Here is a 12152-nt window from a genome sequence, read left to right on the forward strand (position 1 = left end):
AAACAGCGTTCAGCTTCACAGTGACACCTACTGGACGGAGGAAGAACTGCAGATTATATGATCTTATTCAGTTAGACGCAAACATGTACCGATAACCAAATATTTTGATGAGAAACAATCCTGGAATTTCTGATCATTTGTAAATTTTCCAGAAAGAAGTCAGGAATAATTCTGGTATTCATACCAATCACAGTGAGAGACACACGTATACTATTCACAAAAAGGTATGGATATAGCTTTCTGGTATTGAAACTGTAGACATTTCATGCTGCAGGGATATTTTATCATAAAAGTAGGGTATCTAAATTGAAGCATGCAACACTAATTTCCTTGTCTCAAACAATTAATTCAAACAAAAGCCAACAACAATGTGTTAATAACTTGTCATTTGCCCTTCAGCATCAATTCCAGCTTGATAACAATATCTCACGCTGTTCACAAGAGGTCGTCCCACTCTTCTTGAAGCGCAGCTCTGAGTTTATTGAGGTTTTGCGTACAGAGTTATTGAGCCTTTCCATAGCGACTCAGCTTATCTCAGAGTTTTTTGTTTTTTAAATTGGTGTTCAAGTCTGGAGAAAGTTCAGGTCCCACCATTTGAGATACCACAATCTCCAGCAGTCCTAACAATACCATCTCCATGAACTGGAGAATTATCATCCATGAAGTTGAAATGAGGCCTGTGTTGTTCATACAGAGGTACAGTGACTGGATGATAAACTGATCTGTGACTCTCTAAGCTCAGTGGACACTTCAGTCTGATAACATCATGTTTGTAACCTTCAATAGGTCTTCTGTCAAAATGTTAACAGCATAATGAGGAAAACTGTTTAGATACCAATTCCATTGGAACCAGGACATTTATTCATTGATTCATAGGTCAAACACCTGTTTTGTTTGCCGTTAAGTTCTTTATTAGAGAACAGCAACTTGTGCATAAAGTTGGATGTGAGCATTGAAATGTTTAGAGAAAGTCACATCTTGTTAATTTGTAAAAGTTTTATTGCATTGCCACAAAGCTGAATATTCCTAATGTTTTGTGGAATAGTGTGTATATATATATATATATATATATATTTGTCTCTTCCACTATGCTTTTAAAGGATTGATGAATGAATGTATACTTTGCTGAAAAATAATGCGGTTGAAATGCAATCACTGCTACTGATGTCCAGTCTACTGCCTGCTGCAGTTATGTTGCAGATGAAAAACCGCTGGCGGACATTTGTACACTGATCGAGCTGGACATACTCATAGTTGATAAAAGCTCTTGTTAAATGTCCTGTTGGGTTTTCCTTTTAAAAATCACAGTGATGCAGTCAACTGAGAGTAAAAAGTCTGCTATTTATTTATCATCAGTTTGGCCAGTAATAGTTGAAATTGTCATGGTGAAAACTGCACCAGCAGTGTAAGTAGGAGAATGCAAAACACATCAGAATTTTCATTTAATGTTTATGAGGAAAAAAAACAACAAACAAAACCAAATTGTAAGGCCAGATCAGTTTATTTGAGTAAAGAAAACACCAAGCCATATTTAGTCATTGCTTTTTACTCTACCAAGCCATTGCAATATTGAACTTTGTTGCGTCAACCGAAAAATGAAAAACATTTAATCCAATTACGGATGTAAATAGTCAGGCATTAATTTTTACTTTCTTCTGACCTCATAACAGGAAATTAAATTTCTACAAATAATTATACCAACAGTAAACATTTGGTAGAGAAATGACCAAATTAAATAGTTCCTTGTCCACAACTAAGAAAAATAGCAACATATTGGCATCTTCAGACGCATTCCATGTAAGGTATTAGAATTTTGATTACATTTTTGAATTCACACAGTTGATAGGCTGCACAGATACTTAATGTCGATGCAACATGTCAACTTGTTTCTATTTTCTCTCTATTCTATATCAATGGCCATTTGAGGCATTAAGCCTATTGATGCGCTCTCAGAAGGCTCTGAAGAGTTGGTTTTCCATGTATCCCAGGTGTAGAAAGGAAGTTTGGGCTTCTCTCTCAAGATTAGCCAGCTCCTGGACGGTTGGGGCCAGAACATCCACATGACCCTTGTAGTTCCCACCTAAGCAAAGAATGATCAGAACATCAAAGAACAATTATCAGAACATAATAAAAGTAGCCATTGGTCATAACTAACAAATATAAGAAGAACCCACAGTTTCAGATTTATGTTCAGGGAACAATCTTGCATTATATTTCCACCAAAATTAGATTTTGCATCGATCCGGCATCATCTGGCCACATGTTTGCGATCTGCTTGTTGTCTTACCTCCGAGTGCCCTGCGTTGTCCATAAGTCACCTTTCCGTCGAACTCATCCACTGGTATTTTGATATCCGATTCACACTGGGTGATGGTGCATTTCAGATGTTCTTCAATATCCGACAGCAGCTGTCAAGACAGAGTTTGCTCTTCTGAGTATTTGAACACACTTTGCTTCCAACTTAGCAATGACTGTCAGATAAAACTTCGAAACCCAAAGGTGCCGTTTCTGCCCGGATGACAAATGCATCAGCTGCTTATCAAATCACTTAAAAAGCCCTCTGCTGAATTAGAATTGCATTACATGCAGCTAATGCAACTTGCTGTCACGACTTGATTGAGTGTGCGTGTTTTAGTTCACCTCTTTCTCATTGTACCAGATGGTACAACCGCCATCCTCCTTCAGTCGAGTATTATAGCAGCCCCTGCCTCGATTTGCACAAACATGGTACCAAACCTGCAAACAAAGTAGACGTCTCATTCAAAAGTTCTATTTAGCTGCAAACAAGAACCAGTAGATTTTTTTTTTTTTTGAGCCGACCTTCTCTTTTTCCATAGCAACTAAGGAGATGGCCAGTCCCATTCTGGAGTGAAGTAAAAGAAACATGACATTAAAGTGTATACAGTCAATCCTTTGCTTTTTTTTTAAACAAGTTACATTAAAGTAAGAAACGTGTGAATAATTCTGAGAAACAGAGAATCAGTGGTTACCTCTCAGCCCTTCCAACTCTGCCAATCCGATGGACATAGTTCTGCTTCTCGTCCGGCAGGGTCACATTGATCACTGGAAAAAAAAAAGAACAACCTTTTATTAATTTTGAACTTGTCTCACACAAATTAATACTTATTGTATACAATCATTATTTGAAAAGATGAAATAATTGTTCTGTACCATAAGGAACTCCATGGATGTCAATTCCTCGAGCAGCGACGTCAGTGCAGATCAGGTGCCTCACTTCTTTTCTCTAAGAGAACAACAAGATGTCAAAACATCAATCGCTTGTCTCCACTTGTTTTTACAGCATCAACGAATTATAAATAATCCCGGTCCACCTTAAAGCGCTCCAAGTTACTCTTCCGTTCGATAGGTTTACGATCACCATGGAGACACACGCAGGAAAACTGGTGGCCTTTACTGTCGGGACCTGAAGGAAACATTTGAACACCGGGTGAGGGTTTTGTCACGTGACAAGTCGTTTACATTTAAAGTTTACCCGCTTTAAGATGTATACATGTACAAGCTCACCTCCTCCTTGTTGAATGAAATACTGTTCCATGTTGTCACAGTCGATCTTGGTGCGACAGAATATTATGGCCTGGTCCATTTTCTGCTCTTTAATGGCCCTCACCGTGTACTCGCCCTTGAGCAGCTTGATGGCCTCAGACCACATTTCTTAAATACACACACATATTAAAACGCGTTTTTAGAAATTTAATATCAACATGACGTCTGTTTTGTACATAATCTAGAATTGTTGAAGGAAACACACTCGTACAAAAATGATAGATTGGAGGATGGAACGAAATGTTCATACCTGCAGAGCTGCCACCTGCTCTGGTGTTATCTTTGGCATGAACTTCATCGGTCTACAAAAAAACAACATTAACTAATCTTTAATAATCAACATTTTTATTGTAAATCATACAACATTACAGTTACTTCTAATAACACTTAATAGATTCATCCAGCAAGGTCTGAAAGAGGATTTAGGACTTACTCGGATGTGGTTCTTGCCCAGGCGCTCCCACAGACGGTCGCTCTTTGGATTGACGGGCACCACCACGTGATGGACGGTCTCGGGAACGGAGTCCTCTCCCTTCAGGTCTACCCAAGTGGGAAAGTGCATGATGCGCTCGGACAGCTTCTTCACGTCAAACGAATGCAGCGTGGCTGAACACACGATAACCTTAAAAAAAATTAATTAATGAGATAGCGTGATGCACTTCAACTACATGTGTTCCAAATGTGCTCTAAATGTGTTCCAATCCAATCCAATCCACTTTATTTATATAGCACATTTAAACAACAAAGCGTTTCCAAAGTGCTGCACATGAGACTGCACATAAAAACAATACAACTAAAACAATGCAAATTAGCTCAACACTAAATAAGTATAAAACCATAAATAAAAATAAAAACAGATTAAAATTCCAATTGTAATGTTGATGCAAAAGTCAGTTACAATTTCTTCCAAGAAAAAAAAAAATACTGTTGCAATGGAAAAAAAAAAGCTTTAATAAAATCACAAGAATTTATTTGAAGTCTCACCTGCAATCTCTTGCCATCAGAGGTGACCTGAGGACACTGCTTGTGAATCCTGTTTATGAAGTCCGTGTATCCTGCAGACAGGAGGCCATCCTGAAAAAAACAGTACACATGAAAAACAATTAAGCAGCTTTAGCGATCATTCTACCTTAGAAATCAGTAGTGTACTCATTCAACAGATGCCTTATGTTGTGGCCACAGCGAATCGTGTGATCAACATGTTTGGCGTTTGTACAAGTGTTCCATTGCCTTCCTGACATAACCTGAGAAATTGAGGGTTAAAGGCCATGCTCGGGGACCCACAGCAGTGGAATTCAAAACAGCGTGCTTCTGGTTACAAGCTTCATTTACGTACAAACGAATGATAAAACACTGTACAATTTCACTTACACATTCATCCAGAACCAGAAAGCGAACTTGGGACAGGCTGAGTTTGCCAGTGGATATGAGATCATCCAGTCTACCAGGGGTCCCCACCACAATGTCAATCTGAGCAAAGTAATATGAAAATTGGTATTGGAGCATCAAAAAGTGTTAGTAAACACTCATTGAATCCATTGTTTAAAAGATGACGCTAACGATGTGATGCTTGACAGCAACATAAGCCACAAACCCCCTGTTCCAGAGCAGACAGCTGTTCTTTAGCAGCCACACCACCCATCACCAGCAGCTCCCTGTAGGAACAGATTAGCACAATGTTCTGTTCTGAGCATGAGCTACATTTATGCACCGACACCATCTACTGGTATAACACAGGAATTACAAATGACACACACTATACAATGAACATTTTCCAAATATGTCAACTTAAAGTTTTAATAATTCTTTCGTTTACGTCGGTCAAAGATGATATAACCTCCAGAGTGTCATACCTGAGTTTGGGATTTTCCACATATTTGTTAAATTGCTTGATGACGTTGAATGTTTGTTCAGCCAGTTCTTTCGATGGCTCGATGATGAGTGCTTTGGGTGCGTTAGATGATGCTTTCACCTGACTCACTTTAGCACTGCCTGCACAAACATAGAACACAAAATATGACTAAATGTTGCCTGGATTACTCGTCGTCATCATTTCTGGTTTGGTGAAAATTAATTTACGTTGGAATCGTAAGTGCATTATTTTTGTTTGAAATGCTGTAGCTGTAAGTTGTATTCACAAACCTGTCTGAGTGGATTTCACTGTATGACTCTCAAGCGCTTGGTCCAGGGCAACAAACCCATTCTTTGGAGAATGTTTGAATGCTTCTCCTCCAAAGTTGAACTTCAGCTCTGCATTCTGGAAAAAAAAAATAAAGAGATCATCAGGTGTTTGCAGGTTTGTTTTTCACCATTATTGTACTCGGTTATGAAGTCATACCTTGAGTACACAGGAGGCATAAAATCCCTGATTCTTCAGATTTTGGGGGATGTCAAAAGCCAGACCCAGGTCGTTCCCTGGAGAGATGGGGTGTTACAGAAAGAGAGAACACAGCAGGTGAGAGGCCATTCAATACTGAATCTAAATGTGTGGAACATTTACAAATGGTACATTTAATGAAAGTGTACCATTTTTGGAGAAGGAAATCTGGTTCATCTCCAGATCCAAGTAGCAACCGATAGTGTCATGCATGGTAAACTCCTGCAAAGTGAAGAATAGCAAAAACAATCCTCATTCGAATGTCAGCCTTAAAATTATCGCAGCCTTTAATTATCAACAATTACCTCTCCATAGCTGTCAAATTGTTTGTTATTGGATTTCTTTCCCGTCCCACCAAATCCAAAACCGCATTTATCAGTTCCTGAAAGAAACAAGGAGTTACAGTTCTATTATGACCCATTCTTTTTAATGATTGCATGGCCTATAGAGGGTGTGTTGTAATGTGAGGAGAACAGGACCATACCTAAGTCCAGAGCAGCTTGACTGGTGGACCAACCCACCCTGCACAGGCCCTGATCTTGGCAAGCCATCTCATAATAGTACTTCCCTGGATACAAATCAGACCGATAACAAATGATTCAAAGTAACTCTGTCAGTAGTCAACAACATTTTTGAATTTAGAATAGTGATTGAGAAAAAAATTGCTATCAGAGGAGTTATAGGAATTTCAAACCTTTGGTCACTCCCTTGGTTGAACGGCAGCCATGCCACTCTTTAAACTCCCTGCTTTGGCAGCACAGTCCATCTGGACCAATCGCTATAAAGATGTAAGATTATAATAATGAATAAATATTGTTAAAAAAACAAACACAAAAACAATAGCTAATCAGCAACTGATGTCCAACAAGTTACCAGTTCCTGGAGTATTGCACATATTGAATAATAATGAATGTCTATTTATCTTAAGCTCCACTTACCAAAGGCTGTGCTGCGGTCATACGGATTCATCTGCCAGTTGTTGAAAACTGAGATAAAACAAAGACAAAAAAGGGATAAGATGCTTGCCAAGCATACAAACACTTTTGTACTTGTTTGAATTAAAACCAACACTTTTGGGCTTTTCATTATGGTGCCCTGTCGAACGCAAGTTGAATAAATTAATTGTAAGATGATCTCACTGGCTCCTCCAGTTTTGACAGAGGCTCTGCCCTTCTTGCCCTCCTGCTGATCTTTCAGGGTTTCATACACAATCTGGATCACCGGGATACTGAAAGCCTGAGAATGACATAAGAAATGGTCAATGACTATAAAACATACATTTCAAATATGGCAATTGTCTGTAGAAGAGTGATGGGTTGAAAAGGTCTTTAATGCTGAATTGTGGTGAAGTACTTACTCCTGTTTTTCCACTACCCGTTTCAGCTGCCTAAAATGACATAAAGTAATAATAACAGAGGTTAGATGCCACAGTATCAGTAATGATTCATAACTTATGTGGCAGATTTACCATGAGCACATCTCCTCCACCCAGAATGAGGGGAATGGACTCAGCCTGGATGTCAGTTGGCAATCTGAAAGAATGCAATCAAAAGACCATATGTTTGATGTCATGTTTGATTTGACACCAAAAAATAATGCAATATATTGTGACATTTTAGGAAGAGCTCACAGCCAGTCCAGCTCCTCTACAGCCTGCGCAATCTCTGGCATAACCCCCATTTCTGTGAATTATACATCAGATTTAATTAATCAACACGTTTGTGTGACAAAGAAAACTCACCAATGGGTGGAATATGACGATCAGAGAGAATTCTTACCAGAAAACGCTGCCATTATTGCTGCTCCGAGTTCAGTACAAGCGGAAATAACGTGTTCACTGGCGGAGCATCGGTCGGTGCACCGGGTTTAGGGTCCGTCACATTGGGTTCCGGATAGTTTTAGAACTATTGCTTTGGTTTTATTTAAAAAAAACAAAAAAAAACACTCTGTTGGTCTAAAGAGCTGCAAACGAGTCGTTCTAAATGATCTTCCATCGTGTGCAAAAGTAAATGACAAACGTGTTTTCTTGTATCAACGCACAATCTCAAAAGCGCTTGGTAGATAATTCTGTGCCCTCCTGCTTGCCGTAGATTTGTGACAGCTGCGTGAGTAAACATGGCTGAAGAAAACACGATTGAGGGCGAAGATGAAAACATTTTATACGATTTATTGGTTATTACCGAATGGCCGCCTGAGACAGACACTCAGGTCAGTGCAACATATGTTTGGGCTCCTCAACCGGCACATCAGACCCTTAGATTTTGATTTATTTGTAGAAACGGACACCGAAAGTATATCAACTGTCTCCAATGGTCACCCGCGCAAAGCCACGTAGCACGGTCACAGGATAAGTTTAGGATTTTATGATGGGAATTGGGGAAAGTCTCTCGTTCCCACATCGCATTACAGTGATTTATTTTATCGATTTCCCTCTCTAACATTTGCCAGACACTTGTTTCTCAGGCTGCACAGATTGTTTTGTAAAAAACAGCTTCCTCCGAGGCTTGCTATTTTATGGTAATCACAGTACAGCATGAGAGGCATTATATCTTATTTGTAATTTATTTGCACTATTAGACACGTTCATTCAAAACAGGTTCGTAATGTTCTGTGAAGTGATGAATGCTGAGCTCACTTGTCGCCATCATATTACAGTTACGAGGCAATAAGGAACACAGCACGTCTCTAATCGCCAAAGCTGTGACAGGTAAGTCCTGCTGTTTCTCGTTTGTTTGTCTGATATTATTTAATAAACACACAAAAAAAACCACTTAATTAGCTAGCTCTGCTGGAAATGTATAGTAACTGCTTCCCCCACTAATGTTATTACAGTGCACTTTGAATTGTTTCAGTGACATTTTCCAGAGTTGTCATTACTTCAGGAGTTTGTTTAAGCCAGGGGTGTCAAACACATTTGAGTTCAGGGGCAGATACACGTTTATTAGTCCCACAAGTGAGAAATCACAGTGGTGCAGCAGCACAGTCACACAGAGGTCCTACAAACTTGTTATAGAAAATTAAGAAGGGAGGTAAACAAGATCATGGAAAAAGCAAAACAAAACATTGCATTGCTTGGTTAGTTTAATATATTTAATTGCACCCAGGTAGGAAACAAGTATTGCTTACCAGAATTGCACAAAGATAATTTTGTGTTTATTGCACAGCTCGAGTAAGACTAGTGACTTGCAAGTGCAAAAGAAAAAGAAATATAATTGAAAAGTTGGCCGTTTTGTCTGCTTTTCTATGCTGACAACATGTAACTCCCCCAAATAGTTTACATTACTATTGGAAGGACTAAATCATGTTCAAGGTCAATGAAATGCTCCTTCTGTTAAAAAGGAGTTTATAGCGATTGTCACATTGCTGCAGTGGCGACAATTGCTTTAGCTGATGTTTGGTTAGTAATCAGGTAACAAAAAAAGCACCTCCGACAGTGATCTTTCTGTTATTGCATATTGGTGAAATACATTCAAAAGTAAGAAACCCACATGTCGGTAAGCATAACTTGGTTATTAGTTGGACAAATGTGGTCAGTTACTGACTGAGAAGTTGCGACATGAAAGTAATGCATGACTCTATAACACATTATTGAAATCACTGGTACAGTTCATCCCAAAGAGAGTACCTGGTTTCAGCATATATTACTGCATGTGTGGAGCCCCATCAAAACTATTAGAAATAAACAGTAATCATCTGCCCTGACCCATCAAAAGTCACCCATTTTCTATGTTTTGGATTCTATTCCACCAGAACTGCTGGTAGGTGGCACTGTTGCCTTTTTTGGGGATTAATTCAACTTCATTTTAATTCAATTATTTTGAGAGTTATATTAAAATGTCATGGTCATCTCACACAGCTAAACACATTTAGGCGGAGACTCCACAACAAAATGCTAAAAAGACTCTAAACATTGACAAAAATGCATTTTGCACACTTACAAGCATGACTCCTGATTTAGTGTAAAATTAGATTTTATTAAGAAGGAGCCTGCAGCAAAACTAGAAAACTAGAGTTAGAGGTGGCAGCTGTTGTAGTGAGACAGCAAAAACAGAGTGCTAATGCATGATTGAGAACAAAAATGCCAAATAATCTTATGGAAAAGTATGAGGAGATCTAGAAGTCGGCATCGGTTTGCTCCAAAGCCAGGGATACCAACAGGAAGTTCCAAAGTACAGGGAGCGAACACAGCTTGATGTTGGATGAAATAGATCCACATATACTCAACCATGTGTTTTTCTTCTGTACAGAAAGGAAAAGGGCAATTATTCTGACATCTTTCAGTTTATCCTTTGTGTGTCACCGGGTACATGATTAGGTACAAGTGTAATATTTAATGCAACATTCCTGCTACTAATTCTGTGTTTAGCTTACAGTTTTGTATTTTTTGCTGTCAGAGCATCCATAACTCTACTGTATCAATATTGATAAAGCTCCAGCTTTTGTTAGTTATTTTGAAGAGACAATTATGAGGATACAAATGGTGTATAGCAGCAATAAGAACGGAGAATGAAAAAGGTCCACAAATAAACTTTTTGCTGACATTTCTTGCAGGGCCATTCCGCTTAATCCTTCACTACTTGTGGTACAGGTAAGTTTGGCATAATATACTGAGGACTGTTCTTATTTTGTCACTGTGATCTGATAGAATGCCACATAGAGATATTGTCATTATTGTACTTATTAGTATCACTATCTGCTGTATGATTTCGTTCATTATACAGTTATATTTGATCACCTATTATTGCATAAATGTGTTTGCTGGCATCTCAAATTTTACACCTTTGAGATTGAAATCTGCAGAGCCACCTGAGTTTGACTTAGATTTTGCTTCTTAGATTTTGATTACAGTATGCTCTGTAGTGTTTTGGTGAATTATAAAACACGTTTCAAGAAAAGCTGTATTAACTCATTAAATGAGCAGCACAATCATTACAGTGAAATAACACTAAATTGTCCAGCTTTTCAGTTAATAAGTGGCTGTTTGTACATTCAGAGCCAACTTTCATATTCAAAAGAAATAATCAATATCAGCTTTATTGTCGGCATCACAATAAGCACAGGGCATACAGGGGGATGGAATTGCATTACTCTCACTCATGGTGCAACGATAAACACTGAAAACCTTGTTAGACAAAATGTAGAAATTATACAAATACTAAATCATAAAAGTACAATGTCCCTGACATCAATCTATAGGAGCTAAAAAGTATTGAAAATGGTGAAAAATGAATTAAAGGGGAGCATGCGCAGTGAGTGATTCCAGTGTTACGTAATCAAGTGCAATCCAACATGGCGCCACCCAGCGTGTAAAGCAAACTTTTTCGACTACAGAGGGGGGGGGGAAACAACAACAAAAACAACAACAAACTAAACTAAACTAAACAAAGGGTAAAATTAAGTTAAATCATAACGCTGGAAGAGGAAACGATAGAAAAACTTCAAGCATACTTGGACGAGTGCTACGCCCGGCTCGTCGTGATGTCGAAGACGCCACAGACCGCATCCAAGAGGAGCCGCGCTGAAAGCTCCCCAACAGCGGCTCCTTCTCCATCGAAACAGTTTGAGGACATCTTGGACAGCATCAACACCAAGCTGTCCAGCTTCGACGCCCGTCTCGCCCTGGTGGAGGTGCTCCATCGTGAATTCCAAGCTCTTCGTGAGTCGCTGGAATTCAGCCAACAGCAGGTGGCGGATCGATCCTGGACCTCCAAAGCAGGAGTATGCGGGACAATCTCGTCTTCACGGGACTTCCAGAACGCGAGGAGGAAAACGCGGAAACGTCGCTACGAGGATTTATCCAGGAGCACCTGAAGCTTCCAGTGGACACTGTGAACAAGATCACCTTCGCCCGAGTCCACCGCCTGGGAAGGAGACGACAGGACAACCAGGGCCCGCGGCCCATCGTCGCCAAGTTTGAACCCTTCAAACAGAACGAACTGGTGAAGAGCCGCGGCAGGGAACTACGAGGGACGCACTTCAGCGTGAACTACCAGTTCCCGAAGGAGATCTTAGACCGTCGCCGCTTGTTGTTTCCCGTGAGGAAGAAGCTCATCGCCGAAGGATCCCGAGCCGTCATCACAGTGGACAGGCTCTACGTCAACGGCCAGCTGTACCGGGATCCCGCAGTCACCTCCTGGCTCTACTGATGGTCCTCATAAATGAGTAACATCCCCTCTAACACACACACACACACACACACACACACACACAC

General features: G+C 39.7%; 2 protein-coding genes across 2 annotated transcripts in view; one reads left to right on the forward strand and one right to left on the reverse strand.

The window, feature by feature from the left end:
• Nucleotides 1-1494: 1494 nt before the first annotated feature.
• Nucleotides 1495-7769, reverse strand: ddx1 (DEAD (Asp-Glu-Ala-Asp) box helicase 1). The gene is made up of 26 exons (XM_080514494.1): nt 7720-7769; nt 7572-7623; nt 7410-7473; nt 7299-7328; nt 7081-7177; nt 6880-6927; nt 6636-6719; nt 6426-6509; nt 6247-6323; nt 6091-6163; nt 5903-5979; nt 5707-5821; nt 5418-5556; nt 5159-5219; nt 4936-5034; nt 4549-4638; nt 3998-4186; nt 3815-3866; nt 3526-3672; nt 3333-3424; nt 3172-3244; nt 2991-3063; nt 2821-2863; nt 2641-2736; nt 2288-2408; nt 1495-2080 (listed from the first exon to the last, which is right to left on the reverse strand). The coding sequence occupies exons 1-26, from the start codon at nt 7733-7735 to the stop codon at nt 1950-1952; spliced, it is 2223 nt and encodes a 740-aa protein (XP_080370620.1). The 5' UTR covers nt 7736-7769; the 3' UTR covers nt 1495-1949.
• A 270-nt stretch (nt 7770-8039) lies between these two features.
• Nucleotides 8040-12152, forward strand: part of nbas (NBAS subunit of NRZ tethering complex) — a 185847-nt gene continuing 181734 nt past the window's right edge. The window contains exons 1-3 of the mRNA XM_080514319.1: nt 8040-8149; nt 8597-8648; nt 10493-10529. Of these exons, the coding sequence (XP_080370445.1) occupies nt 8057-8149; nt 8597-8648; nt 10493-10529 (182 nt within the window). The 5' untranslated portion in view covers nt 8040-8056. The remainder of the gene's footprint in view (nt 8150-8596; nt 8649-10492; nt 10530-12152) is intronic.

Source organism: Blennius ocellaris (assembly GCF_963422515.1).
Source record: "Blennius ocellaris genome assembly, chromosome: 18".
Lineage (NCBI taxonomy): Eukaryota > Metazoa > Chordata > Actinopteri > Blenniiformes > Blenniidae > Blennius > Blennius ocellaris.